We start from the raw sequence: 18,799 nt of genomic DNA, 5'->3' as shown, positions 1-18,799 counted from the left end.
CAGGGGTGGGGTCTCGGGGGATACCAGGAAACCCCGTAGCCCCCTCCTGCTTTGGGGTTGGGGAACGTAGCGACCCCTCTGCCGGTGCGAGGTACTGCCCCTGATGGGCCCTGTCTGCTATTGCAGGTAAGTGCCCGCAGCCCATTTACAGCGCTACACATCTACGTTGAGCTGCTTTCGCACCGTACGGAGCAAACCGTGCTGCGGTTACGTGTATCGCAGTGTAGTGTGTAGCGTATAGTGTAGCGTGTAGTGTAGTGTACAGCGCAGTGTGTCGTGTAGTATGTAGTGTATGCCGTAGTACGTATGTGTGTTGAATTTCTTTCACACCGTAAATAACCAACCGTGCTAGTCGGAAGTGCGCTGTAGTGTATAATGTAGTGTATAGTGCAGTGTAGTGTATAGTGTAGTGTATAGTAGTGTATAGTGTATGTATGTTTAACTTCTTTCGCAGCATACGTTGCCTGGTCCAAGTGTCTCTAGACCAGGGGTGGGCAACCTGCTGTCCTGTGGAGCTCCGCGTGGTGGCCTGGTCTAAGCAAGTCTAGACCAGACGTGGGCAACCTGCTGTCTCGTGGAGCTCCGTGTGGTGGCCTGGTCTAAGTGTCTCTAGACCAGGTATGGGCAACCTGCGGTCCCGTGGAGCTCCGCGTGGTGGCCTGGTCTAAGCGAGTCTAGACCAGGTGTGGGCAACCTGCGGTCCCGTGGAGCTCCGCGTGGTGGCCGATTCGAGGTGCGTCTAGACCGGCCGCTCCGTGACACGCTATTTATTTGGGGTCCCCATCGTCTCGCACATTGTATTGCGGCTCTTGAAACGTTGGGCTTTCTTTTGTTTAGCGAATTCATAACGAATGCCTCTCGTCGTTACATGTTAAGGTTGTAGACCCCCTGGTCCAGGGTGACGCGTGGGGTCATGACGAGTGCGCGACGTCAAACTCGCGGCCCACTGAGGTGAGGGAGGGCCTCTCTTGTGGCCCACCGGCTCGTCTGGGTTGTTCATCACTCATCGAGGCCGTTCGCCCCACCCCACCCCACCCTGAGTATTTTGCTGTGGCTAACATGTCCACGTGACGATGACATCAGTCACTTGGTTGAGCTGCTATCATTTGTGATAGGGGACCGTCCATAATGACGTCACGCACCTAGGGGGGGGGGGGGTCAGACATTTGTGACGATGTGTGACGAGGGGGGGGGGGGGGGTTGAGAATGTGACGTCACATCAAAATGCGCAACTTTAAATAAATATAGACAACACGTTCTACTTAATTAAATAGACTTTTTAATAAATGTTTTCTCCTACAACATCAGAGTGTAGCGCCACATTAAATACGTACTACAATGACAATAGTTTAAAGCGATTTGAAGCATGTTTTTTTTTTGGGGGGGGGCAGATCTTTGTGACATCATATTTGAGGGGGGGTCTGACTTTTTGTGACGCCGTGTGACGGGGGGGGGGTCAGAAATCGTCCAAAATCGCGTGACGTCATTTATGGACGGCCCCTAGCCAGGTCGCTTCTGAAAAATGGTTACAAAGCAGCTAGTAAAACAAAAAAGTGAAAATTTCAATAGTTTAGAAAGATCACCTTGCAGACAATCAGACAGCCAACGAATTCGACTTACTTAAAAAAAACACAAAAGCTCTCCTTCACGCGAGACGTTATCTCGCTCGTCCGCTACGCAGGAAGTCGTGGGTTCGATCCCGGACCCTGATGACACCTGCTGCTGTATAGTCGTCGTTTTCTCTATCTCTGCCCGGGGTGGTCGAGTGGATTGTTCTCCGGGTCTCTCCGCTTTTCCCCCCTCCATATTTAGGAACAACATCACGCGTTTAGATTGTTTGGCTGCTGCCATCTGACCTTATCTTGACGGAATTCATATAGCGCCTTGACCAAGGCACGTTACAGATAATTAACAAATGTAACGGTGGAGACTAGGTGAATAAAAGAGAAGGCAAGAATCAATGGGGGGGGGGGGGGGGGGGGGGGGAATCTGCGATGTCTGAATTTGGTGAAAGCCAAATGGATGACAGGAAATGATGAATGGATTGAATGAATGGTGTTAATGAGTGGGAGCCATATAATGAGAATAATTAATTATTCTCAAAGTAAATGATGATGAATGGATTGAATGAATGGTGTTAATGAGTGAGAGCCATATCATTTGAATAATTAATTATTATTCTCAAAGTAAATGATGGTGAATGGATTGAATGAATGGTGTTAATGAGTAAGAGCCATATATTTAGAATTCATTATTATTCTCAATCTTGATTTGAAGCTTTCATGACTGCAGGAATCCATACTATTTGGTTCTTTTGGTAAAGTCACGTAGTTAGAAATAAAATACAACAAATCACGACGTTTCGATTGCAACATAAGCAATCATCATCAGGTGGGAGAGGTCGCCCTCTCCCCCCCCTACCCCCCCCCCCTCTCTCTCCCCCCTTGCCCCTCCCCCCTTTCTTACCTATATAACCTCTTGCCACGGCAGCTCTCACTCCCACTTCAGCAATTCTTTCTTGCTGTGGTTTTCCCACCTGATGATGATTGCTTGTGTTGCAATCGAAACAACGTGATTTGTTTTAATTTATTTCTAACTACGTGACATTACTGAAAGAACGGGAAAATGTCAAAACTGGGTGGTTTTTAACTTTTGCCGACAAAACTGGATCCCAAATGTCAAAACTGGGTGCACCCTGGGTGGCCAAAAACTTGAGTTTTGGACACTCAGGGTGCACCCAGTTTTGACATTTGTCAAATACACTTGATAATTGTATACTAGCACAGTGTGCCAGCACCCCATTCATCCAAACACTTGGTATTTGTATACTGGCACACTGTGCCAGCACCCCATTCATCTAAACACTTGGTATTAGTATGCTGGCACAGTGTGCCAGCACCATATAACCACACACACTTGATATTTGTACGCTGGCACAGTGTGCCAGCACCCCAACGACCAACATTTCAAGCTACGGCTCGGACTCGGAAGTGAGCTCGGGGCGGGCTTGCGACCAGGCGGGCGCACTGCCACCTTGCGTGATGACCTAGACTAGTGACTCGCGTCAATACCAAACTTTTGGATTGTTGGTTGATGCTACGCGCTACTGTACACCCTTAAATTTGCCATGCATTCGACCATAGCCCGCCAAACGACCAAGCACAGAGACAAAGGCGACGTCCTTGGGAGATGGACCAGCCTGCTTGACGCTCCTGACCATGGTCCCAATGGTGCGGAACAAACCAACGAATGCGCATCTCGTTGATTGGTCAATCCTTTGGCCCACCGTTACGGTGATTGGCGGAAATATTGTGTGAAAAATCAAATTGCTGGCAATGAAAATAGACATATTGTCTCGTGAAAAATTGAAAGTAGACGTAGAAACGTGATTTTTCACAAGCATTTTTCACGAAACAGGTGGAGGAGCGGCTCACATTCGAATGGCAACCCTCCACCCCAAGAAGACTTTTACCACGCGCCGCGAGGCCATCCACGGCATCCAAGACTTTGCTTTGCAACAAGGCAAGCGCGCGGTCCTTGACCTCAAGCGAAGCGGCGGACGGCACGTTGCCATCGTCTGCTCTAGTTCAACACCTTGTTCCTTCAAGGTGAAGCTGACGAAGCTCACGGGGGAACGACGCGGCTTCTGCGTCTCGGCGCTGTGCACGGATCACCACGGCTGCACGGGCACTACCAAGATCACGCAGCGCCAAGTGGAGGCGAACACGACAGCCCGTTCGGCCTTTCACGCCAACCCCCGTACCTCCGCACCGACTGTCATTGCCCAGGTCGCCGACGTTGCTCGCGTCATTGTCCCGACCCGGATGATGTACCGCGCCAAGGACACGTGCATCGCGGCGAACGAGAGTGCGGCCCATGCAGGCTTCGAGTTCATCAACTCGCTGGTGGAGACGTTCGGCAAGCTCAACGCGACGACCTGCAGTGTGCGAGAAGACGCGGGCATCTTCTGGGGTGCGTTCATCTGCAACCCGATCGCACGCTCGTTGCAGCCAAGTCTTCAACGCGTCGTCGGCATCGACGGGTCGCACATGAAGGCGCGCGCCTACAACGGAACCATGCTCGTCCTCGTTGGGCGCGACGGCAACAACCGCAACGTCCTTCTCGCCGTGGCGCTGGTGCCGTCCGAGACGGCAGCGGCCTACGACTGGTTTCTCAACTGCTGCACGACCAACGACATCGAGCTCGACGGCACGCCGGTCTTCTGCGATCGTGGCACGGGCATCCTAGCCTCCGACTGGAAGGACCTCATGCTCATCCACTGCACGCGGCATTTGATCTGCAACGGCGTGGACAACATCGGCTCTGCGTTCACGCCCGACCTCCAAGGCATCATCTACGATGCCCAAGGGTGCGCCTCCGAGGCCGCGTTCCGCAGCTCCTTGGGCTGCTTGGGCGTAGCTCTGCCTGCGGCGGCCACGTACTACAATAAGATCGACCCCCACACGTGGGCGCTCTACCCGCACCTGCACACGACGCCATTGTACGGCTGGCGCACGACGAACTTTGTGGAGTCCACGTACAGCGAGGCCCTGCCGGCTCGCGAGATGGACCCCTTCCACTTCCTCATGCACCACATGGAAGACATGATGACGACGGCCTTTGCCCACCGCAGCGACGCCGAGAAGTGGGCCGCTCAAGGGCGTGTCATTACGCCGTACGCTCAAGGACTCATCGACGCTCAGCAGGCGTTGGCCCCGAGGTACAAGGTCTACGAGAGTACCTCGACGCGTGCATACGTCAAGGATCCAGACGCCTACGCCTCTGCCAAGCGCCGAGTCGATCTCAGCTCTCGGTCGTGCACGTGCGGGTACATGAAGCAGATGGGCTTGCCGTGTCGGCACTACATTCGTGCCCTCATGGCGTTTGGGCGGATGCCCGAGCTCTACGACGCATGTGCGGTGTGTTACCAAGTCTCTGCCATCAACACGACATGGACCTCGGTTGCCGGTATCGAGCTGCCCATTGCCGAGGAGCTGCAACGCGACAACACCATGATGCCACCTCCTCGCCAGAAGAAGGCTGGCCGCCCGAAGAAGCGTCGGATTCGCAACCGTGGCGAAGGTGGCCCATTGGGCCTCACGCGGTGCTCCTTCTGTCACGCCAAGGGCCACAACAAGCGCTCTTGCCCGTCGAAGTAGTTATATATATGTAACAAACATGTTTTGTTCTAAGTGTGCAGCACCATACTTCTCGACGCAAACACTATCTACCGTTGTTCTACTGTAGTAGGTGTAGCATGCAAGCTGGCACACTGTACCAGTATACAAATGGCAAGTTCGTGTATGTTCGCGAGCTGAAAGTGTTACTGTAGTTGCAAGCTGGCACACTGTGCCAGTATACATATGGCAAGTAAGTGTTACTGTAGTAGCGAGCTGGCACACTGTGCCAGTATACAAACGGCAAGTAAGCGAGCTGGCACACTGTGCCAGTATGCAAACGGGAAGTTTGTGGTGCAAGGTATGGAACATGAGCCACGAGAAACATCATTTGGAACGCTCTAAATTTGTGGCGACATATGGATGAATAACGCAAGGACCTAAACGTGTACAAAATGATACATTAAATCGTACACCTTCTTCACCCAGTTTTGACATTTGTCCACATTGAACATCACCCAGTTTTGTCATATCAAAAAGCACCACCCTGTTTTGCCTGTAGTTTTCCAAGACCACCCAGTTTTGACATTTGGGATCCAGTTTTGTCGGCAAAAGTTAAAAACCACCCAGTTTTGACATTTTCCCCTGAAAGAACCAAAGAGTATTATTCTCAAAGTTAATGATGGTGAATAGATTAACTGAATGGGGTTAACGAGTGATGGCCATATTTAATGAAGAGGGAACAGCAACGGTGGTGGTGGCGATGAGGGATCATGGGGTGAGCTGGGGAACAAGAAGTGAGTTTCGAGCGAGGAGCGGAAACTTAGTGAGCGAAGGTGACCACTTAATGTGAAGGGTGCAGTGGGCGAGAAGAGACAGCGAAAGCATGGATTGAGCACAAGGAGGAGGAACGCAGAGAGACGGCAAAGTTTGAGAACGTAGAGGGCGAGAAGGCGACACGTAGAAAGATAAGATATGGTGGGGCATGACCACGAAGGGATTTGTAGACCAGGGTGAGGAATTTGAACAGGCGAAGAAACGACGATGTAAGCCGCTGTGATGACCAATCACGTGTGGCAGGTCGCTTCTGATAAAGAGCAAAGGGCTCAGTCGGCTTTACCTGGTAAATAAAATCGTCTAGTTTCCTGCATTACCGCCACCATCCAGGCTCCGACTCCTACCATCGCTACTATCCAACCGGCGATACCGAGTCCACCTAGGGAACACGGTCAGCAGAGCCCGCTGATTCAATAACAGGATCCCAAAGGGATCAATACTTGTTCCGACACTTTTTAACATGTATATACGTGACCTCCCTGTCACCATTGGCCTGAAATTTGGCTACGCCGTTGACCTGGCACTTGCCGACCAAAGACGGACCCAAACTTAGGTCCAAAACGACCCACACGTGTGTGTGTGCGAAGACCTCAAGAAACTCGAAATGTACTTCAAGTACCAGAGGCTCCATTCAAACCCAAGGAAAACTGCCTGTAACTTAACTCTGCCGGAACAGTGCAAACGCCGACCAGAAACCGACCGTCGCTTTCTGTGGCGAGGAGACCCAGTGTGAGAAACACCACGGAATACCTCGGGTGGCGTAACTCTCGACAGGTGCCTCACCGTTCCGCAAAAAACACCTGCAGGATACTGCCGTAAAAAAAAACTAAACCAGCGATATCTCATGTGCATAAGCTGGCCGGAACAACGTGGGGAGCAAACGCAACGACGCTCTGAATGGGCCACCGCAGCGCTGGTCTTCTCTGCAGGCGGAATATTGCGCCCCGGCCCGGAACCAAAAGCGTGCACACGAAGCGTGCGTGGATACGAGGCAGCTAAATGCGGCCATGAGGATCATCTCGGGGTCGCTAGAGGGCAACGTCCGCCGCTGCTGCGGCTTCCTTGCGAACATCGCTCCTCCGCAGCTCCGCCGTGTGTGTGCGAGAGAGTACCCCGCAAGGCCATCAGAAATCCAAGCCCTCCGATAGACAAGGACATCTCCGTGCAGCCACCACCACCACCGGCGGCTCGAATACAGAAAAACCGTTTTGGCAGGTATGCGAAGAACCTCCACGACGATAAGAAGTCCACCGAAGCACGATGGAGGGAAGCCTTGGGGCAAAACAACCAACCCTATTGCAGAAATCCATCGTCAGCGATCCTCACAATCCTCCAACCAGGGATCTGACCTGCCGAGGGAGATCTCGACATCAATTTGTAATCTGTTGCAATTCCCAAAAATGCTATCAGAAAGAAGAAGACTATCCGAGCCTCTATTGCCTCCAGTAGTTTTACTTCCCCCCAACGTCCGTTACCCTTCTCTACATCTGTCACACCTCAAGAAATCAAGGATTTAAAGCGGAGCTATTGAACGTTAAACGGTTCGTACTTGGATTCAAGACTCGTAGTGATTAAGACACTTGATGTGAAAGTTAAGGTTCGCCGGATCTACAAAGTTTCTCCCGCACACGAAGCACTTGTACGGCTTCTGCAGGTTGTGGGTCTTCATGTGGCGATCACGAGCCGAAGTAGTCACAAAGAACTTCTCACATATTGGGCACTGGTGCGGCTTCTCGCCCGTGTGAGTCATCGTGTGGTTCCTCAGCGCTGACAAGTGTACGAACTCCTTCTCGCACAACGCGCACTTGTGCGGCTTCTCATCCGAGTGGGACATCTTGTGACTCTTCAGCGTCGACAAATGCGTGAAGGTCTTCTCGCACGAATCGCACTTGTGCTTCTCGCCCGTGTGGGTCTTCGCGTGATTCTTAAGCGACTTCGCCTCAATGAAACGCTTGTCGCACACTGGGCACCGGTGGGGCTTCTCGCCCGTGTGGATCTTCGTGTGGCTCCTGAGGTTGGAGAGGTGCGCGAAGGTCTTCCCGCACGTCGCGCACTCGTGCGGCTTCTCGCCCGTGTGGATCAGGAGGTGGCTCTTGAGCGTCGACGAGTCCGTGAAGGCCTTGCCGCACACGGAGCACTTGTGCGGCTTCTCGTCCGTGTGCTTCATCATGTGCCTCTTGAGAGCAGACGGCTGCACGAAGCCCATCTGGCACAACAGACACCTGTACGGCTTCTCTCCCGTGTGGCTCATCATGTGATTCTTAAGCGACTTCGCCTCCGCGAAGCCCTTTTCGCACAAGGGGCAGCGGTGCGGCTTCTCGTCTGTGTGGATCTTGACGTGGCTCCTGAGGTTGGAGAGGTGCGCGAAGGCCTTGCCGCACGTCGGGCACTCGTGCGGCTTCTCGCCCGTGTGGATCAGGAGGTGGCTCTTGAGCGTCGACGAGTCGGTGAAGGCCTTGCCGCACTCAGAGCACCAGTGCGGCCTCTCGTCCGTGTGCTTCATCATGTGCCTCTTGAGGGCGGAAGACTGGATGAAGCTGTGCTCGCACAACGGACACTTGTGCGGCTTCTCCCCCGTGTGGATCATCGCGTGGCTCTTGAGAGCCGATGACTTTCGGAAACCCTTCCCGCACACGGAGCACTCGAGGGGCCGCTCTCCGGTGTGCGTCATCGTGTGGCTCTTGAGGCGCGATGGGCAGGAGAATCCCTTGCCGCACAGGGAGCACCGGTGGGACATCTTTTCATCGCGGGCCTTCTGGTCGATCGGTGAATTCTTACGGCTCCTGTCATCCTCCAGGACCACCTCAATCTCCGCCACGTCCGACGAAGTCGCCCCATCTCTTCGCGGGATCCATGATTCTCGCCAAAGCCTCCCTCTGGAGCCACCAGTCTGTTCAACGTGACCATTGTCTTCATCAGAATGAAGGTCTCGTTCATCAGATTGAAGGTCTTCTTCTCCGCTGCTTGGGTCCTCTCCTTCAGACTGAGAGTCTTCTTCTTCTTTCAAATGAATGTCAGGGTCTTGACCTAGGAGACGAAACATTAAGAGTTGAGCTCTGTACAAATGTACGCACGAGACAACATTGTTCGCGATGTATGTGCGTGTGTGTTGAACTTCTTTCACACATATTTCACACGGTACGTAGCCAAACGTGCTCAAGAGCAATAAACTGAACACAACAACAAGCAGTTCGAAGTAAATTCGTTTTCAATCTCGATTATTTCAAAGTGCACGTGTAAGTCTATGGGTTCCCGTGCGAGTCTATGGTTTCTCTCCGTGCGCGTCTACGTGCGTGCGCGTTGAACTACTTTCGCACCGCCGTACGGAGCCGACCATGCTCGTCGGAGGTGCGGGGGAAGGACAACAAACTAATGTTCTAAAGAAATGAGCTTTTACGTTTAGAAAAATTTTCAATGCGCAGGCAGCATGATGGATTGTGAGGAAATTAACAGGGCAACGTTATTTTCTGTTGCCAGAGCCGAATAGCTTTCAGATGATGAAATAGTTGCTCAAAGTTCAGCTCCCAGAAGGATGTGAACAGGGGAGGTCACTCACCGTCATCAGCGTCGTCTCTTTCCACCTTCACGGGCGGCCACGTCTCACCACCCGGCTCCTCCTCCTCTCGCTTCACGAGCGGCTCCACGGGTAGAGAAGAGAACACCTCCACCTCCTCCACCTCCTCCACATCTCCTGTCCCAAGAGGAACCCAGTGCAGTGAGAGACTCAAGCACCGCCGCTGCTTCTCTCCGTGAGGTTGCAGCGGGAAGGAAGCAAACGCAGAGACAGCGCCCAGCAACAAGCGCCGCTCGCTAGCGGGGACCGTCACTACCACCACCACGGCCGCTAGCGCCAGGCTAGGTGCAGCTAGAGGACTACTCACCAGCAGCAGCAGCAGGAGCCTGTCCTCGTGATCCGTCGTCCCCTCTACGCGACATCTCTCACAGCCGAGAGGATCTCCTCCTGCAGATCCCTTGCTCGGTCAGCCCGGAGTCTTCGGTGTGTATGATACGTTTGTATAGTGTAGTGTATAGCAGTGTATAGTAGTGTATAGTGTAGTGTATAGTGTATAGAAGTGTAGTATGTAGTATGTATGCTGAACTTATTTTGCACCGTACGTAGCCAACGGTGCTAATCGGAGGTGCGGTCTGAGAATGACAGGAGACTCGTGGTCAAGAGTGATGCACTGATCTGGTCGCTGACACAAATGCTAAGATCATTGCTATCTTGTCCTATTAATCCCAAGAATCTTATAACTTATCCCCCTTAATACCACCTCTGGTAAGCCCTCGTTATAACGCGGAACGTGTACACCTACACACACTGATACACACACCGACACACACACAACAACCGCCAATTCACCACTAAGTGGCGGTGATGTCACCACGACGCTTGCGCCAGACTATGTGCACGTTGAGGCCACGTGAAGTGCCGAACGCCCGTTGGGAGGTCACGGGGCAGACCCAGGTACCACTGGTCGACGGAGACGACTGGCTGATACACCACCTGTTCCCCCTACTGTACCAACTTGCTGTGCTTTAGCCACCCGGCGCTCCGCTCGTTGTTGTGAGCGTCGCTCCTCCGCCCTCCGTTGTTGCTGCAAGGCGACTGCCTCCAACTTGCCCAGTAGCAGCGTCCTTCACGAGCCTTCTCCACAGAGGCCGATCTTGACATCGCTGGTACCAGTCAACGGCAAGTCCACTCAGCTCCACATCCTCCTGGACCACATCACTATATCTCTTCTCTAGCCAGTGCCGAGCCCGTTTAGCCCTCTCTATCCGGCCAAACAAAAGCTGTTTAGGAATGCGGTGGCTGGGCATGCGGGCTACATGACCCAGCCAGCGCAGCCTTGCCTGCCAGAGGAGCTCACCGATGGGACTTTGTCCAGATCTTTCAAGGATTTGTGAGCTCCTCACACAATCCAGCCTGGTTAAATCCAGGATGGATCGTAGGCAGGCCAGCCTAAATGTTTCTAACCGGCGAAGATGTTCCATTAGGGGGGTCCACGTTTCGCAAGCGTAGAGAAGCGAGGGAATGACCATGGCCGAGAAGACCCGAAGCTTCGTGCGGAGCGACAGACCAGGTAGCTTCCACACAGTGTTACACAACCGATGAAAAGATATTGCCGCCTGACTGATTCGGAGTGAGACCTCTGTTGTTGAACCGGAGCCGGTTATGAGCACACTGCCCAGGTATGGGAAACTCTCCACTTTCTCCACAACTGCCCCATCACCGATTGGGAGTTGTGGGGGTGGAGTGTCCGATGGTACAAAATACCCAGGCAGGTGCTTAGTTTTGGTGGGGCTGAAGGTAAGGCCCCACCTCTTAGTGGCACGCTCCAGTTTCAGCAGCTGCGCCTCCAACTCCTCCTCTGAGTGAGCAGCACGTACACACACACACCTACACACACCTACACACACACACACCTGCACACACCTACATACACTCACCTACACACACCTACACACACCTACACACAAACAACCGCCATTCGCCACTAAGTGGCGGTGACGTCACCACGACGCTTGTGCCAGGCCATGTGCACCTTGAGGCCACACACAAACCTACATACACACACCTACACCTACACACACCGGCACACACACCTACACATACACACTTACACACACCTTAAACACACACCTACACACACACATTTACACACACACCTTAAATACACACCTACACACACACACTTACACACACCTACACACACTACACACACACACCTTACACACGACCTCCTGTACACCAGGCGAGGCGGTGAACATCTCCCGGATCACACCGCGGGAGAGAGGCGGAGCGCGAAACGTCGAACGCGGAGCGTGGCTGAGTGGGTGGGTGGGGGTCTACAACTGGCAAGTGAATGCACAGCCAAGACGGAGCACTCGAAACGCCGCCACCACCACCACTACTCCACCACCACCACCACTACTCCACTTTGACGGGGGGGGGGGGGGGAGACGTTTCGGGCAACGACCCTTCGTCATGGCCGGCTCAGAGACTCGTCACCTCCTGAACCCCCTCCCCCATTTCGTAGCCCCGCCCCTCCCCTTTTAGAAGTGGCACCACCCACTCCTCCAATCGGCTTGGAGCGGAGAGAGCTGCACCAACCGCCTCCACTGCCGCTCAGCAAGTGAAGCGTCTCCTGCGGTATCTAGCCTCTCTGCTGCTGCTGCACCACCCCCACACACTCACTCACCCTCCCCCACACTCACCCCACCACCGCTCGGCGTGGGGGCAGAGTGAGGAGCCTCCTCCACCTCCTCTGCGGGTGCGAAAAGCCTCCTCTTCTTCCTCTTCTCCCTATTCCTCCCTCATCCTCATCTTCCTCCTCTTCGTCCTCCTCCTCTTGCTGCTGCTTCTCATCGTCATCTTCCTCCTATTCCTGCTCCTCTATCCTTCTATTCCTGCTGCACTTCCTCTTCATCTGCTCCCATGCCTCCCTTCTATTCCTGCAGCCAAATGACTCTCAACGTATATGGGTCTTTTTCTGTGTGCGCGTGTGCAATGACTTTGTAGGAACAGCCTCTACTTACAAACGAGTTGTGTTGCAGGTGGTCTGTCTGGTCGTAAGTACAAACGTGTTGTGCTGCGCATGCACTAAACACGGGAAATGGCTTTAAAAGTTGTAAAATATTCTGCAGATGTAGATGCCACTGCTTGTTAACGTTTTTAAGATGTAGATGCCACTGGTTATTCATGTTTTGAAGATGCAGATGCCACTGGTTGTTCACGTTCTGTAGATGTAGATGCCACTGGTTCACGTTCTGTAGATGTAGATGCCACTGGTTCTTCATGTTCTGTAGAAGTAGATGCCACTGGTTCCTCATGTTCTGTAGATGTAGATATCACTGGTTCTCCATGTTTTGTAGATGTAGATGCCACTGGTTCTTCACGTTCTGCAGATGTAGATGTCACTGGTTCTTCATGTTCTGCAGATGTAGATACCACTGGTTCTTCACGTTCTGCAGATGTAGATGTCACTGGTTCTTCACGTTCTCCAGATGTAGATGCCACTGGTTTTTCACGTTCTGTAGATGTAGATGCCACTGGTTCCTCACGTTCTGCAGATGTCGATGTGACTGGTTCTTCACGTTCAGCAGATGTAGATGCCACTGGTTCTTCACGTTCTGCAGATGTAGATTCCACTGCTTCACGTTCTGCAGATGTAGATGCCACTGGTTCTTCATGTTCTGCAGATGTAGATGCTAATGGTTCTTCCCGTTCTGCAGATGTAGATGCCACTGGTTCTTCATGTTCTGCAGATGTAGATGCCACTGCTTCTTTATGTTCTGCAGATGCCACTGGTTCTTCACATTTTGCATCACGGTCAGTGACGAGGGCATGTCCGAGGCTCCGTCGTCCGAGGAGGGGCAGTCGCCCGTCGGGCGAGACGCTGGAGGGGACCCCGGCCGTGAGACGCTGTCCCTTGGAGGAGATGTGCAGCGCGAGGATGTTCATGCCGCCGCCGGTGAGCGATTTCTTCCCCGCACTTTTCCCTTCAGGCTGCAAAGTTGCGGGGCGAGCAGGCGGCATTAGCATTGAGTCAGTTTAACGCGTAGTAGTAGTAGTCGTAGTGGTAGTCGTGGGCCTACGTGACCAATATCTATAATAAAGGTTTGGGAGTTTTGTTGTTTCGGTTAGATCGCGTGGATATAAACATTGTGTCGTTAAACCCACCACCACCAGATATGGCCAATCAGTGAGGGGGGGGGGGGTTTGTGTCACCGAAACAACAAGTGGCCGATTAGTTACTTAGTTCAGCACTAAACCGGTTGTGTTGTTGTGTGTTGGGAGAGTTAAACCTGCAGCAACATTGATGCATTCGAGTAGCTGGTGACGTTTCGTTGGTGATTACAAAAACAGCCAGCAGCTGCCAGCAGCCTCCATCAGGCGATTAGCCAACAATTGTGAAGAAGTCTTCCGGCCTTAGAGGGGGAGTAAACGTGGTGTCATCATCACTGGTGAGCCTATCAGGTGTGAAGACCAGAGAAGAAGGGGGGTGGGGGTAATGTAGTCATATAAATTACAAGTCTCTCCTTGCTATAAAGCTCTTTTTCACGGATGTCCAATATTGTTCACGGATGTCCAGTAGTTTTCACAGATGTCCAGTAGTGTTTACGGATGTCCGTCGTGTTCACGGATGTCCAATAGTGTTCACGGATGTCCAGTAGTGTTCACAGATGTCCAATAGTGTTCACGGATGTCCAATAGTGTTCACGGATGTCCAGTAGTGTTCACAGATGTCCAATAGTGTTCACGGATGTCCAGTAGTGTTCACAGATGTCCAATAGTGTTCACGGATGTCCAATAGTGTTCACGGATGTCCATTAGTGTTCACGGATGTCCAGTAGTGTTCACAGATGTCCAGTAGTTCTGCTGTGCTCTCATTTTGGGCAGATGAGATGGCAGCCTCTTTGCCGGTGGAGCCACGCGACGGGAAAGCGGGTCAAGAAAAGCCGAGGAATGAGACGTGGCCACGGGTGAAAGTTAAGAGTGAAGACACCGATGATAGTAAGTGTCTTTGTCTCCTGCTAAGATTACGGTGATGAGACTCGACTGTCCCCCATCTACTTCATGATTTTAAATCCTTTGTCAGTTGTAATACTCTAAATACTAATAATTTAAAAATCATCTGAACATTAGCTTGCTTGTCCAACTCTTCGTCGTACGCATCACGAGCCAACGTTGTCCCATGTGTGACTTCGCACTGAGGCTCAACTCTCAACGTTTCGCCTCCTAGGTCAGGAAGAATCCGACATTCGTTTGAAAGAAGAAGACTCTGAGTCCGAAGGAGAGGACCTAAGTAGTGAGGATGAGGATCTTGAATCCGATGAGCGAGACCTTCATTCCAACGAGGGGGATGATGACGACCATGATGAGGAGGAAGCCTTCGAGGCCGGCGGTTCCAAAGGGAGGCTTCGGAGAGGGCCACGGAGCTCACGGAGAGACGGGGTGATTTCGTCGGACGTGGCCGAGATTGAGGTGGTCCTGGAGGACGACAGGAGTCGTAAGAATTCACCGATCGACCAGAAGGCCCGCGACGAGAAGATGTCCCACCGGTGCTCCCTGTGCGGCAAGGGATTCTCCTGCCTGTCGCGCCTCGAGAGCCACACAATAACGCACACCGGAGAGCGGCCCCTCGAGTGCTCCGTGTGTGGGAAGGGTTTCCGAAAGCCGTCGGCCCTCAAGAGCCACGCGATGATCCACACGGGGGAGAAGCCGTATCGGTGCTCGCTGTGCGAAAAGGGATTCATCCAGTCGTTTGCCCTCAAGAGGCACATGATGAAGCACACGGACGAGAGGCCGCACTGGTGCTCGGTGTGTGGGAAGACCTTCACGGACTTGTCGACGCTCAAAAGCCACCTTCTGATCCACACGGGCGAGAAGCCGCACGAGTGCGCGACGTGCGGGAAGACCTTCGCGCGTATCTCCAACCTCAGGAGCCACGCTAAGATCCACACGGGCGTGAAGCCCCACCAGTGCCCCACGTGCGACAAGGACTTCATCGAGTCGAAGTCACTTAAGAATCACATGATGGGCCACACGGGAGAAAAGCCGCACATGTGCTCTGTGTGCGGGAAGACCTTCACGGACTCGTCGACGCTCAAGAGCCACTTTCTGATCCACACGGGCGAGAAGCCGCACGAGTGCGCGACGTGCGGGAAGACCTTCGCGCGTATCTCCAACCTCAGGAGCCACGCTAAGATCCACACGGGCGTGAAGCCCCACCAGTGCCCCATGTGCGGCAAGGACTTCATCGAGTCGAAGTCACTTAAGAATCACATGATGGGCCACACGGGAGAAAAGCCGCACTTGTGCTCGGTGTGCGGGAAGACCTTCACGGACTTGTCGACGCTCAAGAGCCACTTTCTGATCCACACGGGCGAGAAGCCGCATGAGTGCGCGACGTGCGGGAAGACCTTCGCGCGTATCTCCAACCTCAGGAGCCACGCTAAGATCCACACGGGCGTGAAGCCCCACCGGTGCCCCACGTGCGGCAAGGACTTCATCGAGTCGAAGTCACTTAAGCATCACATGATGGGCCACACGGGAGAGAAGCCGCACAAGTGCTCCATATGCGGGAAGGACTTCAAGCAGATATCCACACTCAACATCCACATGAAGACCCACACGTTCGAGAAGCCACACAAGTGCGACCTGTGCGCGAAGACCTTCACGCTTTTTTCGACCCTCAAGAGTCACATGAGGACCCACTCGGACAGGAAGTCGCACAGGTGCGCCCTGTGCGAGAAGGAGTTCGTACACCTGTCGGCGCTGAAGATCCACATGATGACCCACACGGGCGAGAAGCCGCACCAGTGCCCGATCTGCGAGAAGAACTTCGTGAGCCTGTCGGCCCGCGACAAGCACACGAAGACGCACAACGTGTAGAAGCCGTACAAGTGCTTCGTGTGCGGGAGGAACTTTGCAGACCCTTCGAACCTCAACTTTCACATCAAGTGTCTTAATCACTACGAGTCTTGAAGCCGAGCGTGGGCCGTTTAACGTTCAGAGGCGTCACTTTAAACTCCTTGGCTTGACATTCACTGGAGGCTTGGCTGCTATCGCCCGTTGCTGACATTGGGAAGCTGCAGAAGCACGTTTTTGGTTGAATTCATCCATAATAAGATTTAATCGTGTTCCCATGCACATTCTTACCACCTATTCATCCCACTCCGGTGTTTATTTATCAAGTATACCTTTGAGTCATCTGGGAAACTTGCTTGCATCAATGGAATCTCATCATAGAGGTTTTTGGGGCAGAGCGCCTAAATATAAATGTGTCGTTAAACCCGCCACCCCCCGACAGCCAATTAAGTGAAGGGGTTTGTCACGTAAACAAAACGTGGTGCCAATTAGTTACTAATTCAGCACTAACCGGTTGCTGTGTGTTGGAGAGTAAACCCACTGCAACATTTACAATTCGAGTAGCCGTGATGTTTCTCCAGTAATTACAACAACCGGCATCATCGAGCGACAGCAACAGAGTTGCGGATAAAATCCTCCTCCTGCTTCGCTCTTAAATAGAGGGATACATGTGATGTTATCACTTGTTAGCCAATCAGGTGCAAAGGCTAGAGGTGGGGTGACGCCTTGTCCAACACCATGTGAGACTGGCTCTAAGGAAAGCTGTCTCGGGTGTGGACCAATCAACTTCCAAGGACAGTGCATACATTATCAAAGTTATGTTTTTTTGTTTGCATTATGACTGCAGGTATTGTGGTCTATGCAAACATGACTTCTTGTTGCCAGATAAAAGGGTAAAAAAACAATTATCATATTTTTTCTTCTGGCAAATGAGGTTCCAATGGTGTAGTTTAGTTGCTTTGTATGTATGTTGAACTTCTTTCGCACCGAGCATAGCCAACCGCGATAATCAGAGGTAAGGGGGGGGGGGGGCAACAACCTAAACACAACAACAACAAGCAGTTCTAAACAAATTAGTTTGTCAATCTAGATGATTCAAAAGTGCGTAGTTTGGCTCCAGTGGCTTCCTAACATCGGAAGGAAGAGCGTTCCAGACGGCCGCATAAGCAGCGCATCTGAAAGCGCCACGCGATGCGTCGACCGCCGTCTTCGTTCGATGACCGCCCAAAAGCCGCTGCCAATTCTGCTCCTGCGAGCATGACTGGAGTTTGCGTGATGGTTTTTTTTACTCACCAATCAAATAAACGCGCATTTCCCCGAATCGCGGGTTGGCGAACACCTCGTCTGGATGTGCGTGAAAGCGTTGCTGACCCACGAGATGAATCGTCTGAGTGACGCGTACTGCACCATCAACTCAACACTGCACCATCGACTCAACACTGCACCATGGGCTCAGCACTGCACCATAGACTCATCACTGCACCATAGACGAAGCACTGCACCCTAGACTCAACACTGGCGTTAGACATTTGTGATGTGTGACGATTGGGGGGGGGGGTTTGAGAAATGTGACATCACATCAAAATGCGCAACTTTAAATACATATAGACAGACAACACGTTTTACTTAATTAAATAGCCTTTTTAATAAATGTTTTCTACAACATCAGAGTGCAGCGCCACATTAAATACTCACTACAATGACTCCCGTTCTTATATAGAGCAGCAGCAGGGTGACGTCATCATTAACTCAGACACAGCAGAGCCTCACCATTCTGGCGAATTGCCCGATGATGCTGGATGCAATTACCAGCGAAACGTCGTACTCAAATTGTAAATGTTGTGGTTTCGCGCTTCAACACACCGGTGGGCTAAAGCAGTGAACTAATTTGTCTTTTGTCAACGTGATACTTTTTTACTTAATGGCCGTGTCGGGTGGTGGAGGGTTACAACACATTTATAAATAACGCGATCTAAACCCAAAAACGTTGATTATGAATAATATTGGTCGCGAAAGCCTACGTGTTAAACAGCCTAAATATTTCTAACCGGCGAAGATGCTCCATTAGGAGGGTCCACGTTTCGCAAGCGTAGAGAAGGGAGGGAATGACTGTGGCCGAGAAGACCTGAAGCTTCGTGCGGAGCGACAGACCAGGTAGCTTCCACACAGCGTTACGCAACCGATGGAAAGATATTGCCGCTCGACTGATTCGGAGTGAGACCTCTGCTGTTAAACTGGAGCCGGTCATGAGCACACTGCCCAGGTATGGGAAACTCTCCACTTTCTCCACAACTGCCCCATCACCGATTGGGAGTTGTGGGGGTGGAGTGTCCGATGGTACAAAATACCCAGGCAGGTGCTTAGTTTTGGTGGGGCTGATGGTCAGGCCCCACCTCTTAGTGGCACATTCCAGTCTCAGCAGCAGCATCTCCAACTCCTCCTCTGAATGAGCAGCTATTACCAAATCACC

General features: G+C 52.4%; 2 protein-coding genes across 5 annotated transcripts; one reads left to right on the top strand and one right to left on the bottom strand.

Annotated features, from left to right (window-relative positions):
- Positions 1–5,924: 5,924 nt before the first annotated feature.
- Positions 5,925–11,843, bottom strand: LOC133360483 (zinc finger protein 883-like). 2 transcript variants are annotated; one of them, XM_061579238.1, is made up of 4 exons: positions 11,685–11,843; positions 9,836–10,100; positions 9,511–9,645; positions 5,925–8,981 (listed from the first exon to the last, which is right to left on the bottom strand). In XM_061579238.1, the coding sequence occupies exons 2-4, from the start codon at positions 9,888–9,890 to the stop codon at positions 7,510–7,512; spliced, it is 1,662 nt and encodes a 553-aa protein (XP_061435222.1). In that variant the 5' UTR covers positions 9,891–10,100; positions 11,685–11,843; the 3' UTR covers positions 5,925–7,509. The 2 variants fall into 2 exon arrangements, with proteins under 2 accessions (XP_061435222.1, XP_061435223.1); XM_061579239.1 differs by having other exon boundaries at positions 9,511–9,642.
- A 299-nt stretch (positions 11,844–12,142) lies between these two features.
- LOC133360475 (gastrula zinc finger protein XlCGF57.1-like) lies at positions 12,143–18,447 on the top strand. Of its 3 annotated transcripts, none has more exons than XM_061579220.1 (4): positions 12,143–12,229; positions 13,257–13,429; positions 14,359–14,472; positions 14,702–18,446. In XM_061579220.1, the coding sequence occupies exons 2-4, from the start codon at positions 13,303–13,305 to the stop codon at positions 16,351–16,353; spliced, it is 1,893 nt and encodes a 630-aa protein (XP_061435204.1). In that variant the 5' UTR covers positions 12,143–12,229; positions 13,257–13,302; the 3' UTR covers positions 16,354–18,446. The 3 variants fall into 3 exon arrangements, with proteins under 3 accessions (XP_061435204.1, XP_061435205.1, XP_061435203.1); XM_061579221.1 differs by lacking the exon at positions 12,143–12,229 and adding an exon at positions 12,240–12,527; XM_061579219.1 differs by lacking the exon at positions 12,143–12,229 and having other exon boundaries at positions 12,540–13,429; positions 14,702–18,447.
- The last annotated feature ends 352 nt before the right edge of the window (positions 18,448–18,799 follow it).

Source organism: Lethenteron reissneri, chromosome 69, assembly GCF_015708825.2.
Source record: "Lethenteron reissneri isolate LAM-NWPU_2019-01 chromosome 69, ASM1570882v1, whole genome shotgun sequence".
Lineage (NCBI taxonomy): Eukaryota > Metazoa > Chordata > Hyperoartia > Petromyzontiformes > Petromyzontidae > Lethenteron > Lethenteron reissneri.
The sequence above is the reverse complement of the archived record's forward strand: the minus strand, read 5'-3'. Positions and strand labels throughout refer to the sequence as shown.

What these genes read in the sequence shown, in the direction of transcription:
- LOC133360483 (XM_061579238.1), bottom strand. Translation starts at nt 9,890, where the DNA reads ATGTCGCGTAGAGGGGACGACGGATCACGAGGACAGGCTCCTGCTGCT. An exon ending in GGCTCCTGCTGCTGCTGCTG is followed by an intron (nt 9,646 to 9,835) that starts GTGAGTAGTCCT and finishes CTCTTGGGACAG; the next exon opens with GAGATGTGGAGGAGGTGGAG. An exon ending in AAGAGACGACGCTGATGACG is followed by an intron (nt 8,982 to 9,510) that starts GTGAGTGACCTC and finishes TTCGTCTCCTAG; the next exon opens with GTCAAGACCCTGACATTCAT.
- LOC133360475 (XM_061579219.1), top strand. Translation starts at nt 13,213, where the DNA reads ATGTTCTGCAGATGTAGATGCCACTGCTTCTTTATGTTCTGCAGATGC. An exon ending in GGATGTTCATGCCGCCGCCG is followed by an intron (nt 13,430 to 14,358) that starts GTGAGCGATTTC and finishes CATTTTGGGCAG; the next exon opens with ATGAGATGGCAGCCTCTTTG. An exon ending in GAGTGAAGACACCGATGATA is followed by an intron (nt 14,473 to 14,701) that starts GTAAGTGTCTTT and finishes TTCGCCTCCTAG; the next exon opens with GTCAGGAAGAATCCGACATT.